Source organism: Squalius cephalus (assembly GCF_949319135.1).
Source record: "Squalius cephalus genome assembly, chromosome: 11".
Lineage (NCBI taxonomy): Eukaryota > Metazoa > Chordata > Actinopteri > Cypriniformes > Leuciscidae > Squalius > Squalius cephalus.
In genome coordinates, this window is record NC_137132.1 from 11,081,858 (window position 1) to 11,098,077 (window position 16,220).

The window sequence follows — 16,220 nt, forward strand, 5'->3', positions numbered from 1 at the left end:
AACACACTTAAAAAAAAAAGAAAATTCGTAAGGGAACCGCAAATAAATAAATATATTCTCCCTGAAATCTGGTGGGTCCTACAGTCATTTAATAATGTTGCTAATTTTCAATGATGCTAATGATTCTGTTCAGGGATTTGCATGTGAGCTCCTAATCACATTTGTGATGGACTAGTGACGGTAGAGGAGATAATGTTCTTCACACGTTCCGCATGCCATGATATTACACACATGTGCTCTTAGACTATTTATAGAGCCCAAGTCTTATCCATTCCTGCACAGGAGAAACTGTGTGTTCTTTTCATTTAATTAGTAATATTAGTAAGTGCAGGAGCATGTCCATTTGGTGTTCCAATAAACTGTATTGGACAATTGTTTAAGACCAGAACTGAAGCATTTTCACCATTTCTTCCAGGCCTCAGAATATTCCTGTGTCACCTAAACGTCTCGGCGCGTTTCCCCTGATAAGCAAGTAAAGCCTCTTCTTTCGCAGGCCTGATGGAGTATCAAAAAAAGTATTTAGTGTTAAATACTATGGTGTAGGTGTTTGTAGTAGTTAATAATAGTTGACCTTCTCTCCTTCTCAATCCATTTTTTTCCCTACAGGCGTGGAAGCAGACCGATCTGATGAACTCTGATAATACATGAATGAGTGTTGTTCATATTGCAATTAACATCACATTCTATCAATTGCAGGCACACCAACAGAATAATGTGTAATCAAATTATCAGTAAAACTGTGTCGTTTGTCAAAATGATGATTCGCCCCTAAGTGGTGCACCTTCTCATAACCTGACGGATGTGCCATGAACATATTCATCATACCTCCCCGAGTCCACCGGGAACTCTGCAGAGGATCATATTAACCATCCGAGTTCATACTATGAAGAAGAGAGTGAAAATGACCTAGTTTAACGGCCTCTGGTTCACCTTCACAAGCAGTAAAGGGAAAGGAGAGGGGGGCTTTCTTGGAAGAATCAGGCCCACCTGCTCAAACATAATTAATGTAATTCAGCGGCGAAATTCAGTGGGCTCAGCATATTTTTGTGCAGTGTGATTCAAGACTCGCACAGTGTAATACATCATAGACACTCCAAGCAGGAAGCCACATCCCACAAAAAAAAAAAAAAAAAAAAATTATGCTTTTACAGTGAGATCATCGGATATTGATATAAAAGTCATTGCAGAAAAAAGAAAATATGAAGAAATTCTTTCAGTAAGAATGTAATCAAGATTTGGGGTACCAAATGTAAAAGTTCAAGAATCAGTCATTAAAAAACCCACATCGACTGTGGAGGGCGTATTCCCCCCAAACTTTACAGGTCACGGCCCAGAGAACAACAGACATAGCTGAAAGGGCGATTGAAAAGAAATAGCAAAGTCACCTGATTATTTATTTTAGTAACTTAATGAGATGTATTTACTCCGCTGGAGGTAAAGACGTTTAAGAATGAACTTCGATAAACCAAAATGCACAGGTGGAACTGATGATCACATTCAATATCGACTGATTTAAGAGGTTTGATGCCAACTTGATTATGCCCTCTTGATATGTACCACATACCGACATGCTTTTACATGATTTGTCTCTCCCTCTATCCCTCTCTTTGACCAGAGGTATGAGAGAGAACCTAGTCCTCCCAGACTGTAGCCCCTCGAGACATTGAAACTCGAGATCTTTTAGGAAATCAAGCTCCACAAACAGCAACAAGTAAACCAGCTTGTTTAAAAAGTCTCGAGTTGGGCAAGCCATGCAAAAACTGCAGCATATTGGCAGCTGCCCCATTTGGAAAGCGTAGGAAGGTGGGCTTAAGATTAAACGGCTAGAGAGGGGTACAAGTGTGGGATAGTAGGGAAAGACTACAAGAGACTTACCAATCAGAAGTGTGACGACCAGACCTGCGTGGACCACATCGCCGGATCCCGCACATCTGTGCAGGAAGGATCTACCTCGTTGCAACTCCATGTCAGACTGTCTGCCCTCGTGTGTCTGTCTGTCTGTCTGTCTGTCTGTCTGTCTGTCCCTGGTCGAGTCTTCCGCTGTGTGTCTTGTTTCAGGATACTTTAGATATGAGGAAGACCCAAAATCAATTCAGAAAGACTTTCAGCTGGGGAAGGCTTGCGGAGTACCTTCCTGTCCTAAATCTCCCTTTGCAGCAGTACTTCGAGAAATACGAAGGCAGGACCTGATCCGTTGTTCTGATCTTCAGATCAGTGGCTCTCAGTTGCGGCAGTGTCTCGCTGACACACACACTCTCTCTGTCTCTCTCTCTCTCTCTCACTCAGTGTGGTTGTAGACGCAGGAAACGCTGCATTCATTCAGCAGCAGCTGCAGCACAGAGCTCCACTTTCTGTCGGAAGAGACTGTTGGTCTTACCCCTGAAGAGGAGCATATTGAAGGAGGGGTGAAGGGGGGGTGGTGTGTGTCTGTAGCCGGCGCAGGAAAGAATAAGCCACTGCAGAGGTACGGGACGAGCGAGAGGGAGAGAGAGAGAAATAAGGGAGGGCGGGAGAGTGTATAAGGAGGGGATGCGTGTGTGTTTTGGGGGGGGGGGGGGGGTTGTCTTTTAGACTAATCACATCTGTGAAAATCATAAAACCTTCAGTGTGTCCCGTTATAGCCAGTGCCTGTGAGCACATAGGACTCTTTCTTTCTGCCCCTTTCTGTTTTTATATCTGCGTACGCTATTATTATTCATTTACTGCCGCCTTCCGAATTTCATCTCCCTTACTTTTCTGTCTGAGCTTGTTGCTTTGCCCACAATAATATTTTATTGCTCAGAGATTGCTCTTTCAAATCTCAGGAGCAAGGTCAGAAATTAATCTCGTTTCAGGGCAAAAATGCCACTAAAAGTGACACAAATTGTCCAGATATTTAAAACATAGGGGTCAAAAATGTCCCTGTAATGAATTTCCTTTTATTTATCTGTTATATATAATTTGATATATCCCAGTTTCAAGTTGTATTCAAGTTGTATTCTAAGCCTATCTAGTAAAGAGAAGCAGGAGCGAACAAAGGTCTCCATTTAATCTCATTGACATCTAGGAAAAACAATTAAGGAATTACAAAGATTCCCTTAGTGATTTTTCCTCCCTCCTATGGATGTCTACCTCTTTCAGTCTGTTTCTCTCTTTGGAGCTTTGCCAGGTCTGAAGTAAAACCAACCACAAACCACCCTACAATGCAGGACTGGATCAATGATTAAAGTTCCAGGAAGAGAAGCTCAATCGAACACTGCCTAGCTTGACTGAATTTTTAAATATGAAGTAATGGACACTTGAGAGTCCTGTAGTATCCCAGCTGTGCTCATTCAGGATATTAAATATATTATGTGTGCATAATTTATGATGCCGTTTTAATCTCTGTTGTAATGCCTCTAAACAGTTTTGTTTTCCATAGTGGCTATTTTAGGCTTGTAAACACTCGATTGGCTGTTTGTGCAGATCTTCCCTCTATGACATTTATATCCTGGTCCCCATAATAATAATTTAGATTGCATTCATTAAATAACATTCATAAATAAAATAACATTATAAAACAACTTGTAAAATAACACTTTATTTGCTTAGGTCAATTGCTATTGTTTATTTTAGCTAAAAAAATATGATTAACTTATGATTAGCAAGATCCTTTTTAAAGCATATCACAAGCTACATACTAGATATTTATAGCTTGAGAAAATGTCGAGCTAAGCATTCTGTAGCCTCAGCTTTATACAACACACCCACAGACCGCAGTATTTTCATTGACCCTCTCATGCATATTGCACACAAACATGTCAGAAGCTGGCTAAAATCACTAGCTCTGATTGGCTGAATGCTACGCAAATTCTCCAGGGTGCACATCATGTTTTAAACATACTTTAAACTTTGTAAGGTTGGTGCCATAAAATCTTTGAGAGATAGATGCATGAGGCACTAATTAGATCCATGAGCAAAACTGTATATTGTGTATTGAGTGCAATTTTAAGTACTTATTAAATTAGTGCAGACAGATTTTTTGATCTCTGGTGTTTATTTCTTGTTTTATTAGCCATTATTGTATCGTTAATCGTTGCTTTACATGTCATCCACATATCTTCCAATCTGAATTGTTGGTTCTTGTCCACAACATCATTTGCAAAGTGGAGATAAGTTTATTCCAACGCTATTTCACGACCAATTCGTACGAATTCGTACGAGTGATAAAAAAGTGGCTAATTCGTACGAATTCGTACGACCTCACTCGTACGAATTTGTACGATTTGTCTAAACCCACGTGATGGGTAGGTTTAGGGGCGGGGTCAGGGGTAGGTCATTCGTATGAATTCATACGAATTGGGAAATTCGTAAAATATGTACGATTTAGCAAAAATCGTACAAGTGAGGTCGTATGAATTCGTACGAATTAGCCACCTCGTAGAATTCGAACGAATTGCCGTGAGATCAGGCTGTTTATTCCGATAAAAGGTCTGGCTCTGAGTCTAAGCAATCTGAAATGCACTATCCCATAGATTATTTGATTATCTGGGTCTCATCCCCCCAGAATTGTAACAATTGGATTGAACGCCAGATGAGCCAGCAGTGCAGCTGTTAAAATGGAAAGCTTAATACATGAAGAAGTGGACTGGGGGCCTTGTGGTCAGAGTTTTATGGACTATGACACTTGACTAGTCAATTGCTTTGGTCGTTCAAAGCATATGTGGTTTGGACTTGTGGTCTAAAAGGGAAACAACATATCAGTAATGACTCACTAGTAAGGCATAGGACAGCCTGAAATTGTATTTATTTTATTTCATTAGTTCATCATATCAAGCAGTGGTCTGCAAATGTTAGAGCTTCAAGACGCTACGAGGTGCTCAAATTTGGACTTTATTTTGACCAGTATATATATATACTTTTTTTTTTTAAACCTAAAAAACTAATTGTTTTTTAAAGTGTGTTTCTGCTATTTTACTTTAAAATAAATACCTCTTGCTTTTATATATTATCTGGAATTAAATGAAAAGTCACCAAAAAAACACAGCAACAAACAGGATATTATCCTGGCCACAGTAATCCAAAATGGCAAAAATGGAAAGACAGTCACTTCTCACATCTGGAGTTTTCCCCTTCTTTCACCCTTACAATATGCAGGTCTTTTTTGCTGTTTTTGCCATTTTGGATATCTAATAGAATGACGGTAGGTCATCCAGGTATGTCTCGCTTATATTACTTATTACATATTCTGAGTGTGCATATGGGGTTGGTTTATAATAATATATGGAAAAGATACATTTTTTATATTTTAATACATTTTAGTGTTTTTTTTATTTTATTTGATGACTGTGACTGGGAATCTTTAGGTTTGATCGGGAACATTTGCGGAAGAACAACGTTGTTGCTCGATGCAGATGTGATACCAAAAAAAGAGACAGCAGCTGTTTCACATCTGATCTAAACAGAGATGTTTACACACACACTCAGATATCTGACTGAAAGAATATCATCCTGTGTGGGCCGTTGTGATTTATAGGAGAGCACTCAATATCAACCCCCTGTGGTCGGACACACACACACACACACACACGCACACACACACACACACACACACTAACACATACTTATAGGACAATGTGACCTTGGGAGTCCATATCACAGCATATGTATGTGTGCTAGTGTGAGGGTGGAGATTCAGAGAGAGAGAGAGAGAGAGAGAGCAATTCCCATATTGCAATCTACAGTATAGAACCAGAAAGAATGAGAGAGAGAGAGAGAGAGAGTGAAAGAGAGAGAGAGATTGGACAAGAGAGACCCACTCCTAGTTGAAGAATGGAGGAAGGCATTAACTAGACAGAGGTTGGTGACACTTTGGAGCAAGAAACACTATCATTGGCTTCTGATTGAGAATGGCCATTCAATAGAAGATAAAAAGGAAATAATGTTTTATTACGGTGACCTTAATATGGATGGATAGATTTTACCTGGAAGTCACATACGGGACGCCACACGTCGAATTGTCCTATCAAACTAATGATTTACAAATACTGGAAAGCATCCTGGAGGTGAAATGTTTGTTTATCAATGATGCTGGACTCCCCGGACTGCACCAGCGAGGGGAGCATGATGTTGCAAAACTTCGCCAGACGGGAAAGGAGAGGAACGGGGAGGGGCGGAGGAGAAGAGGTGTGGAGAACAGCAGGAGGAGGGAGAAAGCGAGCCGGAGAGGTAGAGAGTAAGAGAGTCTCTGCATTTCAAGTTAACAGTGACCTTAGAATCTCCTTCTATGTGTTTCGCTCTCAGTCTCTCTCTCTTACTCACTCACTCACTCACTCTGCATTAAAGTACAATGCTGCATTTCTTCAGACCTTTAGCATCCCAGGAACAACTACAAGAGAGTCTGCAGGAGGATGCAGCCCTCCCTACCTCGGTTTCTCTTTTGCTCCCTCTTTTTCTACAACTTTATGATGCGTGGAATGTGATGGGGAGGAGAAGTTTGGACTAATGTGCAGGACAGGCTTCACTTACAGAATTGCACTTTAAAATTTAAGAGCACTTGTTTGATGGTTCAAAACTGGGTAAGTACAAGTCATTTTTATCTTGAATAAATGCAACTGAATCTCTTTAAACTCTCTTCACTAATACTAATGTAGCCTATGTGTAAATGTTTTATTTCATTGTATTTTACATTATTATTTATTGCAGAGCTTTAAAAAGTTGTTTTTAAGAAGTTGTTTCCTTAAGCCGGGGACACACTTAACAACTGTAAGGCCGATTATAAATGTAATTTGATACTTACGACTGATCATGCCCAAATGCTCAGAGTCAGAGACAGTTGCGTTCAGTCTGTGTTCATAGTCGTGTTTAAAATCTGCTCCAGGCATTGGCAACTGTAAAGCCCGGGACACACCAAGCCGACGATCGGCCGTCGGGCAACGTCGGGCCGTTTTAGAGCGTCGGCCGACTTAGTTTTCTCGGTGTGTTCCGCACCGTCGGCAGAAATTGGACCTCGTCGGCTTTTTTTTCGGCCGATTTGACAAGTTGAATCGGCGTCAGGCAGTCGCGTTTAGGAGGGAACTCTGATTGGCTGTTCAGTGAGTCATTGAGTCAGTGCACGAGAATAATAGCAAAACAGCGAGCAAAGAAGTCAAATGGTAGGCTATATAGAAGGCTGTTCTAATGTTACGTCATCTTACCTGAGTGTTCCTTGCCGAATATTTCAATATTAACATGAGCGGAGTGGAATAAAGAAAGTGTTTAGCAGGATTGATATTCAAAACGGTAAGCACGCACTGTTTATGGTTTGTGTATCTGCAGCCTGCAGCGTCGGTTTCCCTTTTTGAATGACGAATATAGATGAATATATCTGCAGAAATAGACAGTTGTCTAATTTACACGCAGGCGCAGAACACACATTCAGCATTCTAGCTGACAGTCGGCAGTAGTTCTCTCGGTGTGTTCAAGTGCAGCTTTCAAGTGCAGGCGACAACACAGTCGGCTTTCATACGCTAGTTCTTTGGCGTCGGTTTGGTGTGTCCCGGGCTTTAGTGTACGTTTTTTTTTCTGTAAGTGTGTTCAGTTCAGTCTTAGAATGTTTCATGTGTCCCCGGCATTAAGGAACTATTTGTACCTTGTCCGAAACATAAAAATGACTTTTGTTGGTATAGTCAGTCAGGTTGATTCAGTGACGTTAAATCAATTAAATCAGCTAACTTAGATGTTACCATGTGAAGCACATTTTTAGGTTTCCTGACAGAACTTCATAAATTATTTATGTGTAAAAAACGTACAATTCATTACACTTACAAAGAGTAACTTACAATTCATGTGGAAATTTAGCATGGTTATAGTATGGTATATATATATATATATATTTATTATTATTATACAAACAAATACTTAGAGTTGAAGGTTTTGATGTGACAAAGCATGTCTTGCGAAATATCAGTGTACAAGAGATTGTTTTGCGTATTAAAACTCTCATCAAATACGAGTTTCTATTGATATTATTATTCAATTAGTTTATTTAAAAATGTGATTTGGTATTGCAATTACTGTTATTTGTTCATAAGAAAAGTAATATCAGGAAAATATATCAAAGTACAAATACAAAGTACTTGTAGGATTTGCTATGCAAAACAATAAATACAAATACATATAATTGCATATAAAACATATAAAAACATATAAAAATGCTTCAGTTTAAGCTTGATATAGGCAAGCCTCAAACGGTGTTATTACACTTACAGTATGTGATAGTCACATTTCTTTCTGCGCATGAAAAATGACTAACGTCTCGGGCTACAAATGTAACCTTGCTTCCCTAAGAAGGGGAACGAGACACTGTGTCCTAGGACACTAATGGGGAACACCTCAGCGTGACCAATGTCTGAAGGGTGTGTTTAAACGTGGCAGTTGTATTGGCTGGCGACAGCCTATGACGTCCCTGTGAGGTATAAGAAGGGCACCTAGAGAAAATGTCATCCTCTTCTTCATCTGAAGGGACCATGCAGGCAGCCCCGAAGCATGGCAATGAGACGCAGTGACTTGTTCCCCTTCTCAGAGAACCAAGGTTACATTTGTAACTAGAGATGTTCCCTTTCGAATGGGAACTCGCACTGTGTCCTAGGACGCTAATGGGGAACAAATGCCCACTCCGCCATGCTGAGGGGAGTGCATGCTAGATTGGCTGTGGCTAAGCCCTAAAGACTCAAATGGCCTAATTGTCAGAGTAAAATTCCCCAAAGGTACACACCAGTATTTCGCTGTTGGCGACATTACTCCCTACGGCCACTGCCCAAGCTGCATGCCTCAGTCAGGAAGTTCACTCATACCATTCACCTCACAAGGTAAAACGGAAGGACTTGACCCAGGGCAGAGCTCAAAGGCTTGGACTCATTTACCTATTGAAAGATTCCTTTAAGGGAATATGACCAGGGACAAAAAAAGACCCTGGCCTATCACTTCAGGGGGACATAAGCATTGACCCCTAGAATCACCAGGGGGGCTGACATCATTCTATCTTAACCTAGTCAGCCTACAACCTGTCTGCTTAAACAGAATCTCTAGACTCAGCTCTCTAGCAGAGGCCTACAATGAGAAGGTATCTCAGAAAGGCAATAACCAGTTTGTTATGTCTGCAATTCTCTGCCATTGTGTCCTGTTTTCCTGTGTTTTGATTCATTCTGCCTGTTGCTCTGGATTATTCTTTGCTTGTGATTCCTTTTGGACTGTCTTCCTGGTATTTGAGCTTAGACTGTGTTTGGATTTTCGATTGTCAATTAGCCCCTAAAAATAAACACTTAAGCATCCTCAGCCTTCGTGTCTCCATGCAGTTTCATAACAGAAGACTTAGCTACAGATGAATCCAGCAGTTAGAATCATCTGCCTGCGTCAATGCAATAGATCTCTTGAGGACCACATCCAGGACTTCTTAGACATTGTGAATTTCTCTGACCTCTAAGCTCAACTGTGATGGTCTTTGAGGGTCGCTGATTGAATTTCTGGAGTATGCACTGTAGTTGAGTTGGGTTCTCCTTCACTGTTGGGAAAGTAGAGGATGATCCTTCCCCTAACAAATTGTTTTTGGGGGTGGGTTGGTGGCAGGACACACCAAGCCCCGGCCCACCACGGTCACCAGAATGTCTTGTTATAATGGTTGTAAGTCCTGTGCTTTCTGTACCTTCCCATCCTGTGGTTCCCACACCAGAGCCTATTCACAACATGGCTGCCGCACCAGAGCCTGTTTCCAACATGGCCGCCACTCCAGAGCCCGCTCCAGCCCATGAGTCCGCTTCAGAGCCCACTCCAGCCCATGAGTCCGCTCCACAGCCCACTCCAACCCATGAGTCCGCTCCAGAACCCGCTTCAGCTCCAGATTTTTCTGTTTGTCCTAATGCGACAAGGGAGATCGTCCATGAGTTTCCAGTCTGCCCTGATGTGACCACGGAGGTCGTCCCCAAGTTTTCAGTCTGCCCTGACCAGACCATGGAGTTCACTCTTGAACTGCCTGTTTGCACCAACACGACCGCAGAGCTTATTCCTGAACTGCTTGTCTGCCCAGACACGACATAAGAGGTCATTCATTAACTTCCAACCTGCCCTGAGATGACCACAGAGGTCAATCTGGAACACCCTGCCTGCTTTGACCTGGCCCCTGAGGTCAACATTAACCTAAATGTGATTTGTTTCAGTTTCGCCTGATCAGCCGTGGTAGTCTCTAGTTCTGCCAGATCCACCAACTACACCATACTCCATGCTCCATACTCCAGCCCTGCCTGCTCCATCTATAGTCTTGCTAAGGTGGTCTTCTGCTCCCTCCTGGGGGTCTTCAGTCTCCTGTCAACTCGGCTGTGGTGGTCTTCTGATCTGCTGTGAGGATGTTCAGTCCCGGCTAATCTGCTGTGGTGGTCATCTGCTCCGCCATGTTGTTCTCCAGCATCGCTGGGGTGAACTTCAATCCAGGCTGCGCTGCCCCGGCCACCTGTCCTGCCTGCTCCGCCTTGGTTCCCTGCTCTTCCTTCGTCTTCAGTTCCTCTTCCATTCCATGGACCTGGCCCTCCACTCCGCCTGCCTCATGGACTTCTCTGACCATATTAGGTGCGTCTGGAAGCCGCTCCTTAGGAGGGGGCTGTGTTACATTCACCAGCTGGAGTGCCCTTGATTGCCACCAGAGGGAACTCCACCCCAGATTATTGCCACTCTATTAAGGACTTCATTACCCATAACTCTCTGCCTGGTCTAATCATCTATGATTGTTTACAGCTGTGTCTCATTTACCTCATTACCTCTGCCTATTTCTAGCCTGGTTTCTCAGTCACTCTTCGTTAAGTCTTGCGTATGTTATGTCTGTCATTCTCAGCCATTGTATCCTGTTTTCCCGTGTCTTGATTTATTCTGCTCGTTGCTCTGGATTATTCATTGCTTGTGTTTCCTGGACTCTATTATTTTATGGACTTTCTTGCTGGTATTTGACCTTAGCCTATGTTTGGATTTTCAATTGCGGATTACCCTCTAAATAAACTACTGCATGTGTATCCTCAGCCTTCGTGTCTCTGTGTGGTTTCATAACACACACCACACCGGATTCTAGAGACGGAAGTCCTGGGAAGCAAGACTCAACATAATGAGCCTCCAAGTGAGGGGAGTGACACTGCTTAACCCGAGGGTTCACCAGGACCTACAGAGCAGAAACATAGCTCTAGGGGAGCTGAGTACTCTGAATACCTCAAGTGAGGGAAGTACTAATTAAGCTTTTACTAAAATAAGTCTATCAAGTAGGCGGAAAGAGAATCCCTCAACTTGATGCTCATTTATTTATAAAAGGAGGCCATAGGAAAGCCTTGCACGATTTACACGCTGATGTAGATGGATGCGAGTTTTCCATGCCTTCTCGATCTCAGTATGGAGATCAGGAAAACATGGAAGACTCACGGTAGCTGGGCAGTTATGTCCAGATAAAAACTCATCTCCCACGAGCTGTCTCCTTTTTGCGCTTCCACGGCAGATCAAGTCTGGCCGTAGCGCGTTCCATAACGGCAGGCAAGGAGGGCTCAGACATTTCAACATGTCTTTCAACAGAACACTGACTGCTAGATCAGAAGATGTGACAGATAACACATCTTCCTCCAGCAGCTCACTCTTGTCAGCCGCTGAGTGCAACAGATTTATACCGCTCTCAAACTCATCAGCGAGCTCCACCTGAGAGCCCCACAATCTCGGTCTCCTTCCCGCCTCAGCGAGAGCAGGACCCGAACCTTGGGTTACAGGTCCCTGTCCCCCCTCTCTCAAGAAGAAGGACAGACGAGAGTGGAGCTTTTCAAAGAAAAACTCTCACAGTGCACGCTAACAGCCCCCTCGAGGACTGAGCATGCATGCTCCTTGCCCAAACAAATAACACACAAGTCTTGTGCGCCATCTGGTGTCAAATATCTTCACATCATAGTAAATGCTTTCTTACCACTACATGTACTCAAACAAAACAGTCCCTGAAGACGAAGAAGAAGATGACATGTTTTCTCACTGTGCCTTCTTATACATCATGGTCGCACTAGTAGCGACGTAATAGGCTGTCACCGGCCAATACAAATGTCGCGTTTAAACAGGTTCTTCAGACACCGGTCACACTGAGGCATTCCCCATTAGCTTCCTAGAACGCAGTGCGAGTTCCCATTCGAAAGGGAACTTCATGAATCTGGATTAATTAAAAAATTATTTGAAAGGGACAAAAAGAGAGAATGGACAAAGCTACTAAAAAAATTAAAAAATAGATCAAACAACATTTGGTTCTTCACCAGTACAGATCAAGGTTATAATCGTTAACGAAAACTAACGAAAAAACGAAAACTAGGAGGGAAAAAACATTGTCGTTAACTGAAATAAAAATAAAAACGAGGCATTACAAAAAAACGATAACTAACTAAAACTGTAATGTGTGTTTGGCAAAACTAACTAAAATAAAATAAAATTATAGAGTAAATGTCCTTAGTTTTCGTCTTTGTCAAGGTCTTTCATTTTTTAACGCTATTTAAAACACGCAGCGTATTCGTTCAGCTGCATTTCCTTTCCCTGCTCTCCCTCCGTCTCTCTGTCACTCATGCGTCTCTCACATGCGCGCACACACACACACACACACAGCCCCTCCCCTCCGTGCACACCGCGTCTCCATGAGAACGAGTGTTCGTTCGACGTTGAAAGCCAGTTCGCTAAAGGTTAGTATCTCTATCTCGTGAACACCTTACAATCACACATTAAAAAGTGGTATCAAAATATTTTACATTCTGAATATAATTTTGTCAGTGTGTTAATGTCGACCCGAGAAGCGATTGCGCCTTTTTTAGAAAGTTAACTAGTCGCAAGTTTGAGGTAAAATGCACTTTTTGGTTGTGGTTGTCGATGTCAAAACACTATATAAGCTTTGATTCAAATATTAAATAATGTTATGTCATTTTTTTACTTTTACACTTAATGTTTGCTGCTTCAATCCAGATGAGTAGGCTATTGACTGTAGAGAAAGTAGGGTGAGTTGTGCCAGTTTTTACTCAAAGTGACTTTAAAGTGAGGCCATGGCAGTAATTCCTTCAACTTAACGATGTACATATATTTCAGGATGTGGTGCATCCCTGAGAACAATAACTTTGGATCTGAAATAAATTGTTTCAGAAATATAGCTTTTGGGGAAAAAGTGGTCTCATGGCACAACTTGCCCCTGGTGCGGGGGAAGTTGTGCCTTTAGGGGAATACATTGGGGTAAATTGTGCCAGTGATTTCTTAAGTAAAACAGAAAATTTTAATGTTATGAACTGTAATGCTATATGAAAGCAAGATAAATTCAATACAAAATTACTCATTTAAGGTTTATTTAGATATTGTCACCCTGGAATACCATAGCATGCGTTTTTCCTACTATGGTCAATTGAATAGGGATTTTGTATTGAACATAACTCTGGATCACAGTGTCATAGAGATAAGGGGGCGGGCTCATTTTACTCAGACGACCAATCAGTCTCTCAGGATCATTATGAAGCTATCAAGCTACGCCCTAGCAACCATTTAGAGCACCATAGCAACACAATATATGATATTTGTGACTCATTTCAGGCAAAAGGGCTTTGGCAATAGATGCCTGTTGACAGCGCTGTCTGTCAATTATGTAACATATAAGAATAAAGTGACTAGGCTAATTTCTAAACATTGTGACATAGGCCACTTAAAAACGGAATAAAACTTATCTTTAATAACATAGTGCAAAGTCAAAACTGAAATCAGTGTTAGCTAAATTAAACAAATAGCAGGCAGGCCTAAGTCAAACAATGATGAGGCATGCCCATCTCCTCACTTCTCAAGATTATCCCCTGTGAGTATGTAGGTCTCTAGGTGGTCTGGATCTGGCACAACTTACCCCAGGCCCTTTGGCACAAATCACCCCAGACCCACAAGTTTGAATAATTAGCATGATCCAGCAGTTAAGAGCTAACATCATGCTAACTGTATAGACTCATTGTGTAGCCTACTAAAGCACTAAAACATGTGTGAAATGTTTTCAAACTTGTCTATAATTGTTCAGACACTACAATCAAAAAACCTTAATCATAGAAATTTTACTTTGAAAGGGAAAAAACAGTTTTTTGCACTAAAATGTGCTTAACTCTCATGCCATGTGTCTCTCTTCTTTGGAGGATGAGTAAAAGTGATTGCTTTTCAAAATTATGTGGTCACATGACCAATTTCTTCTATGGTTTTCCAGAAACAAGGGGTGGAACTACTTCCCCCCTGGCACAAATCCCCCCACTCTCCCCATAGGGTAAATTTAGTATAGGGTGTGAAAATTGTACAGCTGTGGTATTTGTATAGGGTGTGAATTCTGTATAGAAGATGTGTAGATTTTTGGTACAGCGTGTGGATTTTGTAAGAGGTAAAGGAATTTCAATGGGGTGTGAATTTTTTTCTAAAATTGTATTATGTTTTTATTATTACACAATACTTTTTCTGACTTTTTTTAATCTTGCCCCTGACAAATAACCCAAATTACAAAAAAAGACTAAAACTAACACTAAAACTAATAAAAACTAAACTAAAACTAAGCATTTTCAAAAAATAAAAAATAAACTAAACTAGCAAACCCACTTTAAAAACTAATTAAAACTAAACTGAATTTGAAAACAAAAAGTCAAAACGAAATAAAAATAAAAACTAATGAAAAATGCAAAACTATAATAACCCTGGTACAGATCCAAGCATTGCTGAAACATTTCTAAATTTACTCTTGTAATATTAGAGACATGTCGATGAGAAGATCGAAAGAGTAATCCTTATGGAAACAGTTGATACAATTGGAAAATTAAATAAAAACACATAATTGTGAGATTGCCCAAATCTGTACACATATAATATTTGCCCTTTTCTAAAAAGAACACATAAGAGTGCTGTTACACATCAGGCAAGATTGGTCTTATGAGGAATTTGACTTGGTCATTCTAGAATAAATAAATAAATAAAGCTGTCTGAGTATTATACACATAATTACCAATATAAATAAGAAAAAGAAGAAACAAGCACATCTGTGTATCTAAAAACGGACTAATTGCAGCGAGATTGAGTTGCTGAAGGGTTTTTACACCAGATGTTTAAATTACATCTGTCTTGCTGACTCACCGTGGCAGCACCCCCAACATTACATGTGATTCATTTAAATAAAATATGTTTAAACTAAAAAAAATAAAATAAAACTTTATTTATTTTATCTGGATTGGAGTATTAATGATCAATAGATGCACATCTCAAATAATTCATGGTTTAACTTAATTTGTTGATTTTCAGTCTTGATATTCAAGTTGTCATGATGTTGTGGTCTAGTTGAATTTGGCACTTTGATGAATATCTACTGTTTATATTCACCTTCACTTTTGCCTGTGCTGCAATTTTCTCCAGCAGTAGCTATATAGTGTTGATCACACTGCAGAGACGCTGCCCCCTCAACACCCTCTGTCAGCTTCTCTCAGTATAACCTACTTAAAAACACCTGCCCTGCCTACCTGCTCCAAATGTCCATGTAATGCATATTGCCAAGCACTAACATTTGCTGTTTTTGACAACATAGCTGAAAGTAGCTCAGCTGGCTGTAATTAACTAAAAAATAATCAATATTTTAATACAGTAATTACAATAATTTTTATATTTGATATTTATTTTAAAGGAACTGATCATCTTCAAGTGTTTTCCCCAGAAGAAAGAAAGCTTAATGGGTTTTGACCATCATGGGGGTGAGTAACTGATTTTCATTTCAACAGAATTTTCATTTCCATTAAATTTTCTATCCTTTAAATATTTATTAGGCTAATGTTTTCAGTGAAAATGCAAATATTTTTAGTGAAAGGTAAAAAAAAAAAAAAAAAAAAAAAACAGACACAAAATACTTTTTTCTTTGTTTTTATTGGAGAAAAACAATCAGTGATGCAGCTCATTGTTATGGTGAAGCGCAAGCATATGTATTTAAAGTAGGCCAGGGTTAGACCTTCAGAAAGATACTAAAACAGAGGCATGCATGATGGAAAAATGCTTGAAAAATGCAAAAACTGGTCCCCAAGCCATTCCAACCAGCCTCGCTGGAGTGCTGCTATTGATTATGTCCATATACATGTTTGTATGATCTTGATGTGTAGGCAAATGCATTAAAGAAAACATCAAGGCAGTACAATCAACAATATGGTATCATGGTTACATATCTGTGCTATAATCTACCTATAGTATAATTATATAATTAT

General features: G+C 40.5%; 1 protein-coding gene across 2 annotated transcripts in view; it reads right to left on the bottom strand.

Moving 5' to 3' along the window:
• The window catches only part of scn4ba (sodium channel, voltage-gated, type IV, beta a), a 30,056-nt gene extending 27,616 nt beyond the window's left edge, over nt 1-2,440 (bottom strand). The window contains exon 1 of one of the 2 annotated variants that reach the window (XM_079887091.1): nt 1,876-2,440. In XM_079887091.1, coding sequence (XP_079743217.1) covers nt 1,876-1,966 — 91 coding nt within the window. In that variant the 5' untranslated portion in view covers nt 1,967-2,440. The remainder of the gene's footprint in view (nt 1-1,875) is intronic. The other variant, XM_079887092.1, reaches the window with a different exon arrangement.
• Between the last annotated feature and the right edge of the window lie 13,780 nt (nt 2,441-16,220).